General features: G+C 39.2%; 1 protein-coding gene across 1 annotated transcript in view; it reads left to right on the top strand.

The window, feature by feature from the left end:
- Nucleotides 1-21227, top strand: part of CECR2 (CECR2 histone acetyl-lysine reader) — a gene marked incomplete at its 5' end in the record, with an annotated part of 99874 nt that overhangs the window by 50897 nt on the left and 27750 nt on the right. Inside the window, 5 exons of the mRNA XM_083365390.1 lie at nucleotides 10805-10899; nucleotides 15863-16046; nucleotides 18342-18475; nucleotides 19106-19207; nucleotides 21045-21094. Coding sequence (XP_083221516.1) covers nucleotides 10805-10899; nucleotides 15863-16046; nucleotides 18342-18475; nucleotides 19106-19207; nucleotides 21045-21094 — 565 coding nt within the window. The remainder of the gene's footprint in view (nucleotides 1-10804; nucleotides 10900-15862; nucleotides 16047-18341; nucleotides 18476-19105; nucleotides 19208-21044; nucleotides 21095-21227) is intronic.

Here is a 21227-nt window from a genome sequence, read left to right on the forward strand (position 1 = left end):
ATTATGCTTGGCATGCTACCTCTCAGGAAGAAGATATTGGGGAAAATTAAAATCTTCCATCATTATTACTTATTGTTTCCTTGAATATTCTTTTGAAAGGATCAATCATGTATTTTTGGTTTGGTTGGCATCAGCAGCAGCATTGTTTTTATTTGTTCCTCCAGTTATTTTATCCAATATCATCAAAGTCATTTATCATCAAAGTCTGAACAGATAGAGATATTTAGTAACATATAAAGCTATAAACCACACATAGAGGACTGTTCTTTGCAATAAGTTTGTCACCCAAAGAATTAGCAGGAAAGAACATTTTTATGCGCTTAATAATCATGAAAGTTATTACGTCATCATTTGTTCTGAGCTTTTGAGATACTTGTTCGCTCAAAGATCTATCTTACAGATTTTCAGTGTTTCACTGTCTTATAGTCCTATTGTATTTGACAACTTTTACTACTTTTCTTCATCCAGTTTTCTCTCATTTTCTGATATTTGTTCACTAATCTAAAAAGAATACTAAATTTATATTCTCATATTCAGCATGAAGTTCCCTCACAGTCTCTGATAAGCTATACTTAACAGTCTAATGTTGGACCTTCTGACAGATACATATTGCCTGTTGACTTTTGATGCTGCTTTCTTTGTTAAATCATTTTGGCTTCTCAGGCCAATGAGATATACACTGTTAACAGTTATTTTTTTCACATTTAACATAGAAAAGTGATGCTTAGCATCAGAGTCAAAGGTTCAACAGAATTCAGGGGGGGGGTTTGGACTTAGTCCACTTGTGCCTACATAGGGATTCTAGGGTGATCCCTCTTTTAACTCTACCCTTAGTCCTGCAACTCCTTCTCTTACATTAGGTGTTTTCTTATTCACTTCATATAAAGCCATCACTTAGTCACAATCATATTTTTTCATTCAACATGTCAGATTAAGAGTGAATTCTCACGTTAGCAGGAAAGACCACTTATCTCTCATTCATGCCCCTATTGTGATTATTTATTTTTTATATGGCTGTCCAATCAAACAATCATGACTCTGCACAGCATACAGTCAAAAGTAAACAATATAAATAAAAACAGTCACAAAAATTATTGGGCAATTGAGAACTCATATTCATATTATAGCCCTCCAAACAGGAACTCCAGTCAACATGGCCGCAATGGTTGAGGGTCAAATGCCTGATGCACAAAGATCATGAAGAAGAAAAAGAAAAAAACAGGTTGCATAACTGTAACTGTAGTTTTTGAGTGGTCATCTGGCCATTTACATAATTCACACAACTTCCCCTCTGCAGATACTTCTGCTAAGGAGCCTTTTTTCCTAAGAGCAGCTATGATGATCTTGAAAAACTGAGGGGACGGAAGGAAACAATATCCAGGAGCATGTGTGCTAGAGAGTGAGCTTCTGCTAAAAAGGCCTGCACAGCTCTAGAAGATTCTGATGTGCATAGGTGCACCAACCATCTGTATGAATGCACAGATAACCACTTGAAGAACTACGGTTACAGGTAAGCATTCTGACTTTGATCATGCTGAGAACACGATAACTTTTAAAAGCACTGAAAGCTGACATCTGGCACTGGCTGAGAAACTTTTCTGGTTTCTGAGATTTAAAATATTGCTCACATACTTACAAGTGTGTCCTAAAGCCTAGAACTTGCCTATTTTAAAAATCAGATTTACAGAAAGCCTATATACCATATATATGCCATATTTTTCAGTGGAACTTCTGCAATCAAATATCTGTCATTAAATATTCTTTATAAATAACTGCAAGCATACATTAGAATCCATACGCTAAGAAAAGGAACAGGAGTAAATCTGGCCACAGGATAATACAGATACTTTTAGAGGTTTTTCCCCTCAGTGTTTTTTCAAGAGTACCTATTACATTTCCTTAGAGAGTAACAATCCCCAACCTTTTGGGCACCAGGGACCTGTTTGTTGGAAGACAGTTTTTTCATGGATCTGTGGTGGTGGTTGTTTAGCTTTTGCTTGCTCATCCACCTGCCACTCACCTCCAGCTGTGCGGCCCAGTTCCTAACAGGCTATGGCCCAGGGATTGGAGATCCCTGCCCTAGAGGGATAGAAAGAGGAAGGTTATTTTGGAAAATGTCTCCAGGTCACAGTTATCCCAAAGGTGCTTTCTCACCAGGCAACTGGACTTCCTTGTTTTTCTTTTGAAGATGTTTCGCTGAAGAAGCTTCTTGGACGAGAAGCGAAACATCTTCAAAAGAAAAACAAGGAAGTCCAGTTGCCTCGTGAAAAAGCACCTTTGGGTCATTTTGGAAAGGATATGTATGAATGTTTTTTGTTCACATATGCTAAAAAGCATCCTTAAACTTCACAAAGTTTGAAATGGGAAATTGGAAAGGCAAAATGAAAGCAATGAAAAAACATAAAAACTTTATTGATTTGAAGATAAATGAGGTGAAAACTTTAAAGGGATAAGGTAAAGGTAAAGGTTCCCCCGCACATGCGTGCTAGTCGTTTCCGACTCTAGGGGCCGGTGCTCATCTCCGTTTCAAAGCCGAAGAGCCAGCACTTGTCCGAGGACGTCTCCGTGGTCATGTGGCCGGTATGACTAGACGCCAAAGGCGCACGGAACGCTGTTACCTTCCCACCGTAGCAGTCCCTATTTTTCTACTTGCATTTTTACGTGCTTTCGAACTGCTAGGTTGGCAGAAGCTGGGACGAGTAACAGGTGCTCACTCTGTTACGCGGCACTCGGGATTCGACCCGCCAAACTGCCGACCTTCTGATCGACAAGCTCAGCATCCTAACCCACTGAGCCACCTTTAAAGGGATACTTAGTACTAATAATTTATTATAATTATTTACTGTTTTTATCGTTTTATTATTTTTTATACATAACCCAAGGTGGTGACTCCTTCCTTCTCCTATTTTCCTCATAACAACAAACCTGGGTTGGGCTGAGAGAGAGTGCCTAGGTGGGACTAGAACTCATGGTCTTCAGATTTCTAACCGAGTGCCTCAACCACTATCAAACTAGCTATTTGGTAGTAAAACAGTAATATCAACAATAACAAATTTACATATGTCATGTTAATCTCTTTCAAGTAAAGCAATATTGTGCAAGACAGAGAAAAACAGTAAAAAAAAGTAAAATAGGGCAAGAGGAAAGAGGGGAAAAAACACTAACCAAATCTATTTAGAGCATTCTCTATACTTTCCATTCCATTCTATCCTTATAAATCATTTTTTTTATTTCTCTACATCCATCTTGATATGTTCATATATTGTTTTCTGTTTTTCACAGTTCGTGCCCCTCTTTTTTTCAGAATCTCATTAACACCGTCCACCTAGAACCTTCTTGGTCAATTTTAATTCTCAAGTCATTGCACTTGATGATTCTCTTTCAATTCTTGTACATCTTGACATCTTTCTTTGACGTTAATTACTCATTTTTATATTCTGTCCGTATTGATTACCAATTTGTTTTTTTAATTTTTTACTTTTTGTTTTATCATTTCCACTGTCAAATCAGTTCTCATTTCTGTATAACAAAGCAAGTAGAACCATATTGTCTTCTTAAAATTTTTTCCAATCACTTTCTCATCCTTTGTAAACAATCTGCCAAAGTAGATTCACTCACTCTAATTATACAAAATTTATGCATAGCTTGTTTTTGCTTACCCCATTTTTGCTGGCAAATGTAAAGATGGTCTTTGATATATTTATTTTTAGTTACATCTTTTCTGTCATATAATCAAATCATTCAGGTTCTCCAGCAACAATGCAGCATAAACTGCTTGCAGAATTATGTTATTGCATATTCTCAACCAACGCATATGGCTACACACATTCTTTATACATTTATCCATAAGTATGCAAGCAGTCATAAACATACAAGGGTATCTTATTCTCTGCTTAGTGGCTGAACGTTCACTAAACATTCCATTTATTTTCATGCATTTTTTTCCACGTTATACCACTCGTGTCACATTTCTTCCATCAATTAAACAATGCCACTTTTCCGGATCTCAAAAGCACACTCTTCTCTATTCACCCCCCTCTGGAATGAGATTTCCTCTGTAATTTGAAATCCCTACCTTACTGGCATTTCAGAGAGCTATTTTCACAGGCCTTTGGTGAGACATGGACACCCCTTTTCTTCCTTTTCCTTGTTCCCATCTGGGTTTATTTCATCTGCCATCTTTGTTTCTTGTATTGGTACTTTCTTTGAAATGTTTTTAACAATATGTAAACTGTCCAGAGTTGCTAGGAGTTGGACAGCATATAAATTTAAACTATTATTACATTATTCAGAACCACATTCAATTTCATATTCATGCAAAACAAGCACAGTTCGAATCTATTCATATATTAACATCTATAATTTTCAGTTTAAATAAATATGGCGCATTGGCTAAACTGCAGTATTGCAGAAAAATTCTGCCCAAAGCCTAGAGTTCGATCCTGATAGGGCTCAAGATTGACTCAGCCTTCCATCCTTCTGATGTCGGTAAAATGAGGATCCAGATTGTTGGGGGCAATATGCAAATAATGCTGACATTGTAAACCGCACAGAAAGTGCTGTAATGTGCTATGGGGCAGTATATAAATCTATATGCTATTGCTATGCTATTACTAGCGAATGCACTACAAGCTCATTCTTCATGAAGAGAAAAAAACCTGATCTTTGTACCTCTTGTTTGGCATAAAGTTGCATTGCATTTCCCAAATTTGGCTCATTTTCCCCACGTATACTTTCAATTCAAATTTGTGAAGCTTATCAGACACACTTAAATCTAGCTACCTTGCAGCTTTTGTATTCATTGTTGCCATTGCCTTTGTATAAGAGTATAGTAACAACTTTGTTTCAGAAATAGTCCTCATACAGAATTAAACAACATAAAGCAGTCTACAAGTTTGTTTATGTTTATTGGACTTATATACCGCCCTTCTCCCGTAGGACTCAGGGCGGTTCACAAGGTATTTAAAATAACAATACAAATTACAAAAGTTAAGAACAATTAAAATAATTAAATTTAGTCCTTGAATAAAGTATAAAACCCCTGTTAAACTCCAATTAAAACCCAATTAAATTAAAATTAAAATTCTCAGTCCTGGCCAGAAAGCTCAAAGAGCCAGGTCTTCAGGTCCCGGCAGAATGAACGAAGGTCAGGGGCAGTCCTGAGCTCTATGGGCAGCTGGTTCCAAAGGGCAGGCGCACCCACAGAGAAGGCCCTCCCCCTGGGTGTTACCCGCCGGCAATCTTTTGCCGGCGGCACCCTGAGAAGGCCCTCCCTGTGGGAGTGCACAGGACGAAGGGAGCTTGATGCCGGCAGCAGGTGTTCCCTCAAATATCCCAGACCCAAGCCATTTAGGGCTTTATAGGTTATCACCAGCACCTTGAATCTCACCCGGAGGGCAACCGGAAGCCAATGCAGCTCGCAGAGCAGAGGTGTTACATGGGAGTATCGGGAAACCCCCATCACAACTCACGCGGCTGCATTCTGCACCAGCTGAAGCCTCCGAGTGGTCCTCAAGGGCAGCCCCATGTAGAGAGCGTTGCAGTAGTCCAACCGGGAGGTCATGAGCGCATGAGTGACTGTGCGTAGGGCATCTCGGTCCAGATAGGGCCGCAACTGGCGCACCAGGCGAACCTGGTCAAACCATAACCATAAATTAATATTTTGGAGAGCATTGTATTTCTTCATTCTAGAAGTGTGACTTTTTATTTTGTTGTCTTTCATTTTATAAAGTAAATTACCTATAGTAATCTGGAGTCAGGCAGCATTTAATTTAAAATACATACTTTTCTAGTTAATACCATCTATACTTGGAGCCTTATAATTTTTGATATTTTCAGAGTACTCGTGATTTCATTTTTCAAATCATCTTTCCATATGTCCATTTCGGTTACCGTATATACTTGAGTATAAGCCGAATTTTTCAGCCCACTTTTTGGGCTGAAAAATTCCACTTCGGCTTATACTCCAGTCAACAAAAAAAACTTACCGAGGACTTGTGCGCGGCCGAGGCTTTGGTGCTTCCGGGATCGCCCGCACCTCTCCCAAGCCACCGCCGTCCGAGACCTGCCGAAGTTTGGGGAGGTTTGGGGAGGTGCGCGCGCACCTCCCCAAACTCCGCGCCTTGCCTGCCTGCTTCTTTCCGCAGCGGAAAGAAGCAGGCAGGCAGGGCGCGGAGGAACGGAGACTTGCCGACGTTTGGGGAGGTTTGGGCGTCTCCCCAAACCTCGGCAGGTCTCCGTTCCTCCGCGCAGACCTGCCGACGTTTGGGGAGGTTTGGGCGCCTCCCCAAACCTCCCCAAACCTCGGCAGGTCTCCGTTCCTCCTGCCGACCTTTGGGGAGGTTTGGGCGCCTCCCCAAACCTCCCCAAACCTCGGCAGGTCTCCGTTCCTGTTTGGGGAGGTTTGGGCGCCTCCCCAAACCTCCCCAAACCTCGGCAGGTCTCCGTTCCTCCGCGCAGACCTGCCGACCTTTGGGGAGGTTTGGGCGCCTCCCCAAACGTCCCCAAACCTCGGCAGGTCTCCGTTCCTGTTTGGGGAGGTTTGGGCGCCTCCCCAAACGTCCCCAAACCTCGGCAGGTCTCCGTTCCTCCGCGCAGACCTGCCGACCTTTGGGGAGGTTTGGGCGCCTCCCCAAACGTCCCCAAACCTCGGCAGGTCTCCGTTCCTGTTTGGGGAGGTTTGGGCGCCTCCCCAAACCTCCCCAAACCTCGGCAGGTCTCCGTTCCTCCGTGCAGACCTGCCGACCTTTGGGGAGGTTTGGGCGCCTCCCCAAACGTCCCCAAACCTCGGCAGGTCTCCGTTCCTGTTTGGGGAGGTTTGGGCGCCTCCCCAAACCTCCCCAAACCTCGGCAGGTCTCCGTTCCTCCGCGCAGACCTGACGACGTTTGGGGAGGTTTGGGCGCCTCCCCAAACCTCCCCAAACCTCGGCAGGTCTCCGTTCCTGTTTGGGGAGGTTTGGGCGCCTCCCCAAACCTCCCCAAACCTCGGCAGGTCTCCGTTCCTCCGCGCAGACCTGCCGACCTTTGGGGAGGTTTGGGCGCCTCCCCAAACCTCCCCAAACCTCGGCAGGTCTCCGTTCTTCCTGCCAACCTTTGGGGAGGTTTGGGCGCCTCCCCAAACCTCCCCAAACCTCGGCAGGTCTGCGCGGAGGAACGGAGACCTGCCGAGGTTTGGGGAGGTTTGGGGAGGTTTGGGGAGGCGCCCAAACCTCCCCAAACAGGAACGGAGACCTGCCGAGGTTTGGGGACGTTTGGGGAGGCGCCCAAACCTCCCCAAAGGTCGGCAGGTCTGCGCGGAGGAACGGAGACCTGCCGAGGTTTGGGGACGTTTGGGGAGGCGCCCAAACCTCCCCAAACAGGAACGGAGACCTGCCGAGGTTTGGGGACGTTTGGGGAGGCGCCCAAACCTCCCCAAAGGTCGGCAGGTCTGCGCGGAGGAACGGAGACCTGCCGAGGTTTGGGGACGTTTGGGGAGGCGCCCAAACCTCCCCAAACAGGAACGGAGACCTGCCGAGGTTTGGGGACGTTTGGGGAGGCGCCCAAACCTCCCCAAAGGTCGGCAGGTCTGCGCGGAGGAACAGAGACCTGCCGAGGTTTGGGGACGTTTGGGGAGGCGCCCAAACCTCCCCAAACAGGAACGGAGACCTGCCGAGGTTTGGGGACGTTTGGGGAGGCGCCCAAACCTCCCCAAAGGTCGGCAGGTCTGCGCGGAGGAACGGAGACCTGCCGAGGCTTGGGGAGGTTTGGGGAGGCGCCCAAACCTCCCCAAACAGGAACGGAGACCTGCCGAGGTTTGGGGAGGTTTGGGGAGGCGCCCAAACCTCCCCAAACAGGAACGGAGACCTGCCGAGGTTTGGGGACGTTTGGGGAGGCGCCCAAACCTCCCCAAAGGTCGGCAGGTCTGCGCGGAGGAACGGAGACCTGCCGAGGTTTGGGGACGTTTGGGGAGGCGCCCAAACCTCCCCAAACAGGAACGGAGACCTGCCGAGGTTTGGGGACGTTTGGGGAGGCGCCCAAACCTCCCCAAAGGTCGGCAGGTCTGCGCGGAGGAACGGAGACCTGCCGAGGTTTGGGGAGGCGCCCAAACCTCCCCAAAGGTCGGCAGGAGGAACGGAGACCTGCCGAGGTTTGGGGAGGTTTGGGGAGGCGCCCAAACCTCCCCAAAGGTCGGCAGGAGGAACGGAGACCTGCCGACGAGCCGCGGCTACACAGGGTATTCCTGTGTATTCAGGCTTGCAAAATGGCGGATCGAGCCTCTGCTGGCGGCAGAGGCTTGCAGAACGGCGGATCGGCTTATACTCGAGTCAATAACTTTTTCCAGTTTTTGGGGGTGAAATTGGGGGTCTCGGCTTATACTCGAGTCGGCTTATACTCAAGTATATACGGTAATTATGCTGTGAGATTAATCTGTATTCTAATGCAAGGATATCAAACTCAAACGTATTTATGGGCCACATTATATAAAATGTACTGATTGATGGACTGCATTTATTCACATGCAATAATGGAACAATAATTAATAAATTAAAATGACTATTGACAGTTAATGAAAGCAAAAATATGTTGCCTAATGTAAAATTGTAATATATTCTGTCTTTGTGATGTTTGAGAGGTCTGTTCTAATACAGTGAGGGAAAAAAGTATTTGATCTCCTGTTGATTTTATATGTTTGTCCACTAACAAAGAAATGATCAGTCTATAATTTTAATGGTAGGTTTGTTTTAACAGTGAGAGACAGAATAAAAACAAAAAAAAAATCCAGAAAATTGCATTTCAAAAAAGTTATAAATTGATTTGCATTTTAACGAGTGAAATAAGTATTTGATCCCCTATCAGTCAGCAAGATTTCTGGCTCCCAGGTGTCTTTTATACAGGTAAAGAGCTGAGCTGTCCAAGGGTGTCAGGGACAAGATTGTAGACTTACACAAGGCTGAAATGGGGGTACAAGACTATCACCAAGCAGCTTGGTGAGAAGGTGACAACGGTGCGATTATTCGCAAATGGAAGAAACACAAAATAACTGTCAATCTCCCTCAGTCTGGGGCTCCATGCAAGATCTTACCTCGTGGAGTTTCAGTGATCATGAGAATGGTGAGGAATCAGCCCAGAACTACATGGGAGGATCTTGTCAATGATCTCAAGGCAGTTGGGACCATAGTCACCAAGAAAACAATTAGCCATGAAGGACTGAAATCCTACAGTGCCCACAAGGTGGTCCTGCTCAAGAAAGCACATGTACAGGCCCATTTGAAGTTTGCCAATGAACATCTGAATGATTCAGAGGAGATCTGGGTGAAAGTGTTGTGGTCAGATGAGACCTAAACTGAGCTCTTTGGCATCAACACAACTTGCCGTGTTTGAAGGAGGAGGAATGTTGCCTATGACCCCAAGAACATCATCCCCACCATCAAACATGGATGTGGAAACATTATGCTTTGGGGTTGTTTTTCTGCTAAGGGGACAGGCCAACTTCACCACATCAAAGGGACAATGGATGGGGCCATGTATCGTCAAATCTTGGGTGAGAACCTCCTTCTCTCAGCTAGGACATTGAAAGTGGGTCGTGAATGGGTATTCCAGCATGGCAATAATCCAAAACACACCAAGGAAACAAAGGAGTGGTTCAAGAAGAAGTACATTAAGGTCCTGGAGTGGCCTAGCCAGTCTCCAGACCTTAATCCCATAGAAAATCTGTGGAGGGAGCTGAAGGTTCGAGCTGCCAAACATCAGCCTCGAAACCTTAATGACTTGGAGAGGATCTGCAAAGAGTAGTGGGACAAAATCCCTCCTGAGATGTGCGCAGACCTGGTGGCCACCTACAAGAAACGTCTGACCTCTGTGATTGCCAACAAGGGTTTTGCCACCAACTACTAAGTGTTTTGCGAAGGGGTCAAATACTTATTTCACTCATTAACATGCAAATCAATTTATAACTGTTTTGAAATGCATTTTTCTGGATTTTGTTGTTATTCCGTCTCTCACTGTTAAAATAAACTTACTATTAAAATTATAGACTGATCATTTCTTTGTCAGTGGGTAAAGATACAAAATCAGCAGGGGATCAAATACTTTTTTCCCTTATTGTACTTTGCATATAATATTCAGATTTTCTTTCTTTGCAATTCCTTTTCATTCTTGTTTCAATTACTTTTTTTTTCTTCCATTACCATTTTTCCCCCAGGTTTTTTTTTCTTGATGTTGCCGCCAAACAGTCTGCTGTATATTCACAATCTCTCACTTTTGTGATCTTTCACTAATTCTCTCAAGTTTTCCTCTTACAAAAAGTCAGATTATTAATGCTTTTGGAATTATATTCCTTTCTTTGCCATGTATGACATGAATAGATAGACTGTGCATTTAAAAAATACAGATCTTTTTCTAAACAAATTCTCACCAAATTTTCAGCATTTTCATTCAAACTCAGATCTCTGAATTGCCAAAAAAACTTTTTAAAAATTCTCTCATTTTTGTTCTTAGTTGTACCTGTCAATTTTGGCACATTTTGGCCAGTGTGCCATTAATGCAACCAAAACTTAGTTTTACCCCAAGAATTCTTATGCTATGTTATCCAGACTATTTTATCTAGAAACTACTTTGCAATCCAGCATATTATTTATTGCCTGTATCCCGCCATTTAGGAGGTACCAGATAAGCGATACTGAGGATGCAAAAAAGCTGTACAAAGTATAGAAACAATGCAAATTATGATTCTTATGCTAATTATTGTAATTGCATGTAATTACCCAGTCCTTTTTCACCAGCCAGCAAGGATTTTAGGAATTTAACCATTTTTTTTTCTCATTAGGAACTTGAAGCAGCTCTTTACAATGATGATGTGGAGTTCATCAGTGACCTGATTGCTAGTCTTCTTCAGGGCTGCTACCAGCGCAGTGATATTACGTGAGTAGTCTCATTCTACAGATTCATATATAGAATTAAGAAATGTTCTCCCCCCAAATTGTATGCTTCTGGAAAAAATAAGCCTTTTGCAGACTTCTAAAAAAATATAAAGAGAATTCTAACTTCTTTCTTCTTCTAAAGTGTGTGTAGAACTACTGTTTTACTTTGATTCTGTCTGCTGCTTTCAGATTCATATCACAGGTCTGAAATATTTGGATGCTTTCAAGAAGCTTCTTTTAGTTGTAGTTATTTAAAATTAAACAACTACACAAACAAACAAATGTAAGGCTTTCCCCTGTTCCTGATCTTCCATTTACAGTTTGTGAACAGACAGATGTTGCATACGTTTGTGCTGTGGAAGTTTTTGTAACAATAATGCCTGATAGAATAGTTATGGAAAGAATAAAATCTGGTTCATTGATTTTGACATCTCAGGTGATGCTAGAGGATTGAGGAAAAACAATTGGAAAAAAATATTGAAATATTTGGACTTGCAGAATGAAATTGAATGCTTATGGAAAAGAAATCTGTTATTATACCAGTTGCAGTTGTAACTCTTGGAGCAATACTTAGACTGGAAATCTTGAATTTTATTGGACCTAATTTTACGTACACACAACACACAAGCACACCTACTTTGATATTCTTTTGTCTCTGGTGAGATTAATTTAACAACATTGTATTGAACCTTGCTTGCTATATGCTAAATGCCACTGTTTGCAGTTTTTTTCTTTAATTATTCAACAATTCCACTGATTTTGGTCCATAATCATCCAGGAGATGAGTAAATTAATATTTTGAAAGATCTGAAAAGATAATTATTATGTGTATGATAAATAGCACAGAGCCTACACTAAGTCTTATTAGATACCTGCTATTGTTAGTTGGCTTTTCCCTGTTTAATGTTATGCAAATAAAAAAAACTTTATGCTTATACTTAGGCGTAAGTCTGAAAGGAAATAGTTAATTTAGTTCAAAGTAACAGGTATGTGTGATTTCTCTTGCTTGTACATTCTGTACCATTGTAGTACAGCTCGATTACAGGCTTCTTTGCTGCTGTTTTAACAGGATAAATAATGGAGAGGCAAGATGAAAGAGATCTTTTTCATTCTTTTAGTGGCAGTGTTCACTTGAAAATCTAGGCAGTTTTCAAATATTTATGGGTTGATAGTTGACTTTTCTAAACTACTCTATCTGGACTTTTACTAGTTAAAGAATCAGCCTGATAAATGACCTGACAATTGTGTTCCAGCATTAGTATCTCATGGTGACAGAATAATTTAGATGAAGAGCATTGTAGAACAAAAAGAAATATTGAAAATGTTTATGAATCCAACATTCGGTTTGCCAAGATTTCCTCTATCTAGTGACTAAACCATAAATGAACGTATAAGTGAGTGTATATGTTGGAAATATACAATATCTATGATGAAGTACTGGTAGTCTTCAACTTACAATGACAAGTCAGCCTAAACTTTCTGTTGCTAAGCAAGTTTAAGTGAATGTTTAAGTGAATTATGCTCTATTTTATGACCTTTTTGCCACAGTTGTTAAGTGAATCACTGCAGCTAAGTGAATCATGTAGTTGTTAAGTGAATCTGCTTCCCCCACTGATTTTGCTTGTCAGAAGCCAGCTGGGAAAGTTACAGTGATGATCACATGACCCTGCAACTGTCATAAATACACGCTGGTTGTCAAATGCCTGAATTTTGATCATGTTACCCTAAGGGATGCTTCAGTGGTCACATAAAAATAGTTATAAACCACAACAAGCTGCATGCACACTTGTGTGCCAATGGGCCGCTCACATGAGTCAAGCTATGCACGTATATGCATGCCGGTCCGCTGTTCCAGTCAGGATCCAGGCCTGGTTAGTGGACAGAAATTGCTTTCTTCATTCATGTCAGTTCATTTCATTTTTCTTTTTCTCTGCAGACACCAGGTAACTTAACACTATAATTTCAAGAGGTATTACAGCTGTTCTACAAGAATTTCATTTGAACCCCCCCAATATCTATCTATCTATCTATCTATCTATCTATCTATCTATCTATCTATCTATCTATCTATCTATCTATCTATCTATCTATCTATCTATCTCCATTGTTGCTCTTTGAGGCCAGGCCTGCGGCAGTAACTCAGATTAGGTTGACCTTAATCAGAAGCAAGCTGGGGTATTTTTGACAATGCTTGATGGATTGCTGTAGGGAAGAGAGTATTAACCATTCCTTAGATTTCCCCCCCCCCTTTCCTAATTCAGTTGTTGTTGCTTCTGCTGACCTACTAATGATATCTGGTTTAGGTCACTTAAACTCCTTTAGTCTAATTACTAAAGAATATTGCCAAGCACATTAGAATAAAGCATTTTTGACCATGGTTGTCAACTTGAAAAACACTCTTACTTCAGAGAGAGACATGTTATATGTATCTTCTTCTAATTTAAAGAGATATATTCTTTGAATTTTTCTATACCAGTAGAAACTTCTGAAATGGTTTTTATATGAAAGCAATGTGTTTAAATGTTATTTTTTAATAAAAATAAAAGCAACTCACAATCATTGAGCCATTGTCTTTCTTAGTGCTTCCTACCTCAGTTGATTAAAACTTGCTCTTATAAAATGTGGGGAAAATTAAAAGATTATTAAAAAGTTAACAAAAGGATGTGCTTTTTCTTAGAAATTACTAAAGTGGGGGGGAGTTGTGATTTTTTTTAAAGCTCTATTGAGCATATTTAATATATACACTCATTTCTTCTAATTGATTGTTGCAATATATTGTAAATTCTTTTTTCTTTCTGCATTTTGTTACTTCATGCAGTTTTATAATATAATTTAAATTTAATCAACTAATTGGATTTAAACACATTTAACTAAAATAAAAGTGTTCATTAATTGATGCTCCAAGTACAACTAAGAACAATACATAAATAGTTTGCAATTTGATCAAAGGTGAGGGCAGTTAATGCTATCCTAATACATGGAAGCAGGGTTTTAAGGAATTGGTTACACAAGGATTCCAAGTTAAAAAATGTCCTTTAATAGATTTCTTTTTACATCAATCACATTGATGACCCATTAACTAGTAGTTTCAGAAAGGGTGTATGTCATTTATCACTGAGGGTTTAGAAATTTGAGGAAATCACCTGGAGTGTCTTAATTGGTTTGCTGATGCAGCAGTTTCAGCCAGTGATAAAGCGCACTAGATTTTATATGTGAAAAAATGTAATTGTTTATAGAAGCATGACTCTTTCATTTTTGTGAAAATGAAGTTTAGTAATAGTGTAGGGCTGCCTGTATAATTTAAATTATTTTACTTAGATGAAAGAGTAAATTTAAAATTTCAGTTCTATATTGCACTTCTTGAGGCTCAAAAGCTGACTCTAATATTTAATATTATAGGACTTAAGAATTAAAAGAAAATCTATTTAGCACCTTCTCTCATATTATCTAGTTTTGTTCTGATGAAAAAATAACAGATAGTGGGGGAAGATAGCTAAAAATGTGAATTTATTTCTCCTGCCACATACTAAATATACTTTCTAATTCTTTAGCTGCTTTTATTTGATTGATCCTGTTATATGAACTTAAAAGTTAATCATACTTGTGCATACATTGTTTCTCTGATTTGGATGCATTTGGAAATTCAGCATGTTCAAGCCACTACTTGAGGATTTAAAAGAGGAGAAAAGGAAATATTTTGACTGCTCACCATTGAATAAAATAATAGAAGTTTGGTCCAGATTAACTCATTTTATATAGTGATATTTCTGTGAATTGCAGAAAATGATGAAAAGTTCTATTTGATTTAGTTTTATTTGAAAAAATATGGAGATGTCCTGCTAATTAATTATACCTATGCTGTAGTCCATATATTGTAATAAAAACTAAATAGGTCACATTAATATCATAGATTAGTTCTAGGAGCCAAACTAAAGACAATAGTACATGTGTTTATTTAAGTGAAACATCTGCTGGTATCTGTTCATTAATTGAAAAAGGGAAAGGCCACTGCTTGCTCTCAGATCTTGATTTTGATAGCAAAAGTGAGCTTAGATGAAAGAAATCTCAGAGGTTACTTGTTTTATCCTGACAAATAAAACTAGAGAGACCTATAGATTTAATTTACAGAAAAGCACAGTAGGTATTATAAATTGTACTAAAATACTTTTTAAATTTAATCTGTGTGTGTGTGTAATATTCACATATTACAGTAAGTCAAAGTTTATGGGTTTTGTTTAGGTAGATTAACATTCATTAAGGAGAATATTTAACAGATATGTCAATCTGTAATTTTAGCTCTTTTAGGTATCTAAGATCTTGGTATCTTAGTGTTTACACTCTTAAAATATTTTAGCACTTTATCTCTTACAATAAACAATTAGTTTAAAAACCTTTGAACCTCATTTGCAAGCTCTGCTGCTCTTGTCATGGAACGATATTCAAACATGTTGACTAAATAATACATTTAATCATTTATTTTTTTGGCTTACTTATTTTGCATCCCAAAGTCAGAATTCAGTAATAGATATAATGTGTAGAGGAATCAAATAGAAAGCTTTTTCTGAATTTATTAGATTAATTCTTAAGATAATTAGTTTTAATCATTCTATAAATTTAAATATTTCCACTGATTTTTTCTTTAAGTAATTTTTTTTAGAATTTTATACCCCTAATAATATTTTATAGACTGCAATCAGTCATTTACCATTGGTAACTTCAGTTTATCAAATAGTTTATATGAGCCTTAGATTATTTTGCTTCCTTAAAGATAAACAAGTTTTATTATGCTTTAGATAAATTATTCTGCAGAAAAAAGAAGTGAAATATGTTGTTTAATTTTGCACAAGGAACTGGACTAACCTGGAAGTATCTTCCTTGCCTTCTGTGTGCAATCATCTGTGAAATGATGGATAGGTCAGATTCTGTTAGATAGTAATTGTATGGCCATTTATTATCTTTATTAGAACCCAGACATTTCATGGCTATCTTGAAGATATAATCAATTATCGCTGGGAATTGGAAGAAGGAAAACCCAACCCCTTGCGAGAATGTACTTTTCAGGAACTTCCCTTACGTACTCGTGTGGAGATACTACATCGTCTTTGTGATTACCGACTTGATGCCGATGATGTTTTTGACCTGCTTAAGGTATGTTTGATGATGACAGATGCTGGATGAGAAACATTGAAAACATAATATACATTTCCCACCATTAAGCATCGCATCACATTCTGTATAACAATGTTGCTTTGTGCTAATAACCTTATTTAAAATGTTAAAGATTATTTTTGGTGTATAATATTTTCCAAATTGAACAATTTAGCTGAAGCTGACTAAAAAATTTTAAGTGTTTTCTGATTACCGGTATTTAAATTTTAAGTTATGCTTTAAAGTACTAATATAATATTTTGTTTTATTTTATTACTTTCTGGTCTGCATTTAGCTGGCTCAGTGGTTTGTATTGGTGTCCAAGTATTGTTTTAGTCAAAGGAAGGAGATTTAATGTCTCAATGACCCTCAAGGATCCTTCCTTGATTAAGATAACATTCTTTGGGATTATCAGATAAGCTCCATTGCAACAGAGTTTTGCATCCTCCATTGTAAATGATTAGTAATGAAAGTACCTGACATTGGGAATCTCGTTCCTGTCTCTTAATTATATTACTTCGTATATGTATTGGGTCATTTTTTTCAAACATCTCTATAGTACCGTAGATATTAACAATTATAAGTGCCATGGCTGATGTACTCCCAGGGTGAGGGAGGCGAAACATATTAATAATCTGGTTTGAATTGAGAAGATTGAACTGCTATTGTCCTTGATAGCTAGTTACCCATTGAGATATGCCAATGACCTGAAGAACTCTCTTTAGTATAACAGTCATTGTAACTAATGCTTATAAAGGTTAAGTGAGCCTTTTAAAAAGATCTAAATGGTTTTTAGAATTGTAATAGCAAGTAGAGTCAAGTTTAAGTTGTAGCCTTCCACTGTGTAATTAATTAATAACATCTGCATGAAGAGACATATCCTTTGAAGATATTTAGTAACTTTCTTTGGGGAAAAAATGATTTTTGTGAGTTAATACCATTTTGAATGCCCTAACATTGTTGAGGCCAGTTCCAGAATGGCATATGTATTAAGATATTGCTTGTAAACTCACCGTGGCTGCAGAATGTCATTTGGAAGGTCATGAATGAGTGCTGTATTTATATGTGCTGTCTAACTTGCACTTAAAACATATTTTCCAATTTGCTGTAATGTAGCAATAGGCAAACTATTATTTGATCCTGTATTGGGAGATCAGATGAAATGACAAAGCATGGCTTCATTAAAATGGGAAGTATAGTACCAAACCATGTGCGTGAAATAGTGAGGGTGAAGGGAATGAAGAAGCAAAAATGTGAGCATAGCATTTGTTTGCTACCCAAATACTAGGTTAGAGGTTGTGGCCTTTGAGGCATCTAAAGTATTATAAACTACACAGGAATGTTTGTTTGTTTGTTTGGGACTTGGGGGGTGGGTGGGAAAGAGAGCTATAATACTTGTCCGGCATGTCTCTGCATTCTACAGATAACAGTGAGTTTATTAGCTAGATATCACATCCGCAGGTGCTGGTTTAGAAACATTTAAAATTTTGCCTCTAAAAATAATCTGCATGAAAACAATGGAATTAAACATTTTCAGTGTCTTCGTACATTTTCAGTAGGAATCCAGTTTTGAGGATAGTGTCATATATATATATATATATATATATATATATATATATATATATATATATATATATATATATATATATATATATATATATATATATATATATATATATATATATAAGTAAAAATGTAACCACTTCTGCCTGGCTGTTTCCTTAGGCATAATGCCTTAGTGCAGCATTTCCCAACCTTAGGAACTTGAAGATGCGTGGACTTCAACTCATGAAGTCCACGCATCTTCAAGTTCCTAAGGTTGGGAAACGCTGCCTTAGTGGAAGTAATCCCTAAAACAGACTTCTGAGGGCAACCATTATATCGGGAGAGACCCTTTCAAAGCCTCGGAGAGATAAGTTAAGCAGGTGTGACTTCTCTTGTTACTGCCTAAGTGTGGTAGAAAAAGATGCACCTGCTTGCAGGGTGAAGCCAAGCGTTGCCTTTGTGGAACTTTAGAATTCTGCCACTTGAAGAGAGAGCCCCCACCTGCTGCTTCACTATTAAAGGTATAAGAGGCCACTTTTTGCTAGGCATTAGCAGGTTTAAATTAAGTTTCTTTCTCACGAATAGTTTACAGGACATAAATCTCATTGTCAGTTAACAGTTGATCACTTTGGGGGGCAAGCCGGAGATCGGAATCTCTATAACTTACTCCAAAGGCCAGTGGTGAGGACTAACATGAATACAAGAAACTTCCAAGCTCTTACATTTATGTGTATGTGCTTTCAAACACAGGGCTTGGATGCAGACAGCCTCCGGGTGGAACCATTGGGTGAGGATAGTAATGGTGCCCTCTACTGGTATTTTTATGGCACACGAATGTACAAAGAGGAACCTGTGAAACCAAATGGAGACCTAATTACTGACAGGTACATATTTTTTTTCTTGCCTGCAGGGAAACAGGGTGATTGGAATACCAGGAAAAAAACATTTAAAAAGAAGCTATTTTTGCAAAGGCAACAAGATGCGAATGTTTATGAAATTCCTTATCATCAGAACAATACAGTTTTCAGAGTTCTTTAGTATTTTGTCTGTTTATTTTCCCAACAACCTATGAATTAGGCCACTCTTAATTCCATTTCAGTTCCATGTTGGGAATTAAAGCTTGAAAAGTTACCATCCCAAGGCTGCCCATTCTTGAATGAGTGAAAAATGAATGAAACCGTGGCAGAGCTAGAATCCATGTTTCCTTTTAAGGAAACTAATGTCAAACAGTCTTATCATAGCACATAAGAAACTATTTGAATGGGGAGAGCACCTGTACTTTCTTCCAAGGAAGCAAATATTTTAATGTAACATAATGTTGGGTTGTGCTCAAATTAACTTTTCACCATATCTGGCTATGTACTTTCTCCTCTTTAGAGTTATTGTCCCCTAGCTTGGCTCACAGTTGCTACTTCAATCCTTTTCATTGTCAATGATCACTCCTTACCTTCTTGCTTTACCAGGCCCATTATTATGTATTTAGCTCTTTTGTGTAACATTTCAATGTGTTCCAGAGAATGGGAGATACACAAAAATATTCCAGACATTCCTGGAAAGGTAGTAAAAAAACGGGGGCGACCTCCAAAACGAAAAAAAATGGTGGAGAACATCTTAAGGTAAATTAATATTATAATTGGAACATTCATTTGCACATCTCAATAATAAAAACAGTGCTTACTTCATCAGAATACATTTATACTGTATACAGGGCAGAATAAAATTAAATTATATTTTTCAGCTCTTATAATTAAATATTTGTAGAAAAGCTGGAGGGTATATGTAAAATGTTTGTGGTGGTACAGTAAAGGAATGAAGTAAAGTATGACTTGTTTATATGCCATTTTTGTAATTAATCGAGAGTAATGTATTCCCTTCCTTCCTCCCTAATTCCCACTTCCTCTCTTAGGCAGTTATGACATACTTTTTCATCCCTGTCTGCCATATACCCTCAGATTCTCCTATGCTGCCTCCTTGCGACAAGGGGCTATTTCTGGGAAGGTTGAGTAAATAATACTCGGGATATATTTCAAGAATATATAATCCCAGCAGGGTCATCCAAAGCAGATGACGCTGTTCCTATAGTTGAATATGCAAGTGATCTACAAGCTCTAGTAAAGAAAGTCAAAGAGCATAATAAAAAAGTGGAACTAAAATATAAAGAAAACCAAACTTGACAAAAGGTTCAGCAATCAGCCTTAGAATTGACAATAAAGATACTGGAGTGGTGGATTTTTTTTTCTTCTTCTTCTAAGATCATCCAGGGACGTGGTGGCTCAGTGGGTTAGGACGCTGAGCTTGTCGATCAGAAGTTCGGCAGTTTGGCAGGTTGAATCCCGAGTGCCGCGTAGCAGAGTGAGCACCTGTTACTCGTCCCAGCTTCTGCCAACCTAGCACATAAAAAATACAAGTAGAAAAATAGGGACCACTACGGTGGGAAGGTAACAGCGTTCCGTGCGCCTTTGGCATCTAGTCATGCCAGCCACATCACCACGGAGGCGTCCTCGGACAAGCGCTGGCTCTTCGGCCTTGAAACGGAGATGAGCACCAGCCCCTAGAGTTGGAAACGACTACCTTTACCAAGATCATCTAGTGACAGCAAAGGAACCAGCACTCAAGAAATAGGCCACACCATTTGGTAGATTAGTCATGAAGGTCTTGGAAAAGGTATTCAGATTCAGGGATATGTTTACACCTACAAAAATCAGAATTGTGCATGCAGTGGTTTTCCTTGTGACATTCCAGGGAAATGAACGTTGAAATTGCAAACTAGAATGTATACTGTTGCTTTGGAACTTTGGGGTTGAGTAAGCTTCTAAAAATACAGTGATTAGCCAGGAAACAAATACATTGGATTAGTGAACAAATCAATCCAAATTTCTCACTCTGGGCAGAAAAGCACTAGGTTCAAATTATTATAACTGGGATATATTATGCAGAAACTCAGTCTCTGGAGAAGTCTATAATCAGGAAAGGGGGGAAGAAGGTGACTAGCAGCAATGTGCATGGACTCATAATCAATTAATCTTTTATAAGAGTTGACTAGCTGAGTTTCTGAGTAGTTTGGATCTTTTTTTCCAGCTTGCCCAGAAAACAGTGACAAGGATGTTAATGGACCTTTGCCCCAGATGACATTATTATTGTTCTACTATGCTTGGATCAGTTTTTTGTTTCTGAGCTTGAATTTATTTGAAAGAAAAAGCATCCCTACATTTTCAAAATTTGTTCCAATCGCTTATAACTACTGTGTTTTGAAGACAATGAAAGGCTTATAATGGATATTGAGTTCTATAGGATTAGAATCTAGTTCATATTTTGACTTCTACAGGTAAAATATAGTTAAAAGCTGCTTTGGGTTTTTATTTTTGGTATAATTTATTCTAACCCTGTGTGTAGTCCTTTGTTGAAATTTCCTTTTTATAACTTTTCCAATTTTTTTTTTCTTTTTGTTTTCAGAGAGAAAGAAGAAGCCAATGCACTTGTTCATGAACCACAGTCCAGAAATTGTAAGTAGAATTTTTGGATTATAGTTGAGTTCTAATTGATAAAAATGCAGCTAGGGGTCTTCTTTGTTTTCTTCATTTCACTCCATACAGTTAGAAAATAAGTTGAAAAGTATTTTTTGCATGTTTAGTAATA

Source organism: Vipera ursinii (genome assembly GCF_947247035.1).
Source record: "Vipera ursinii genome assembly, chromosome: 6".
NCBI lineage: Eukaryota > Metazoa > Chordata > Lepidosauria > Squamata > Viperidae > Vipera > Vipera ursinii.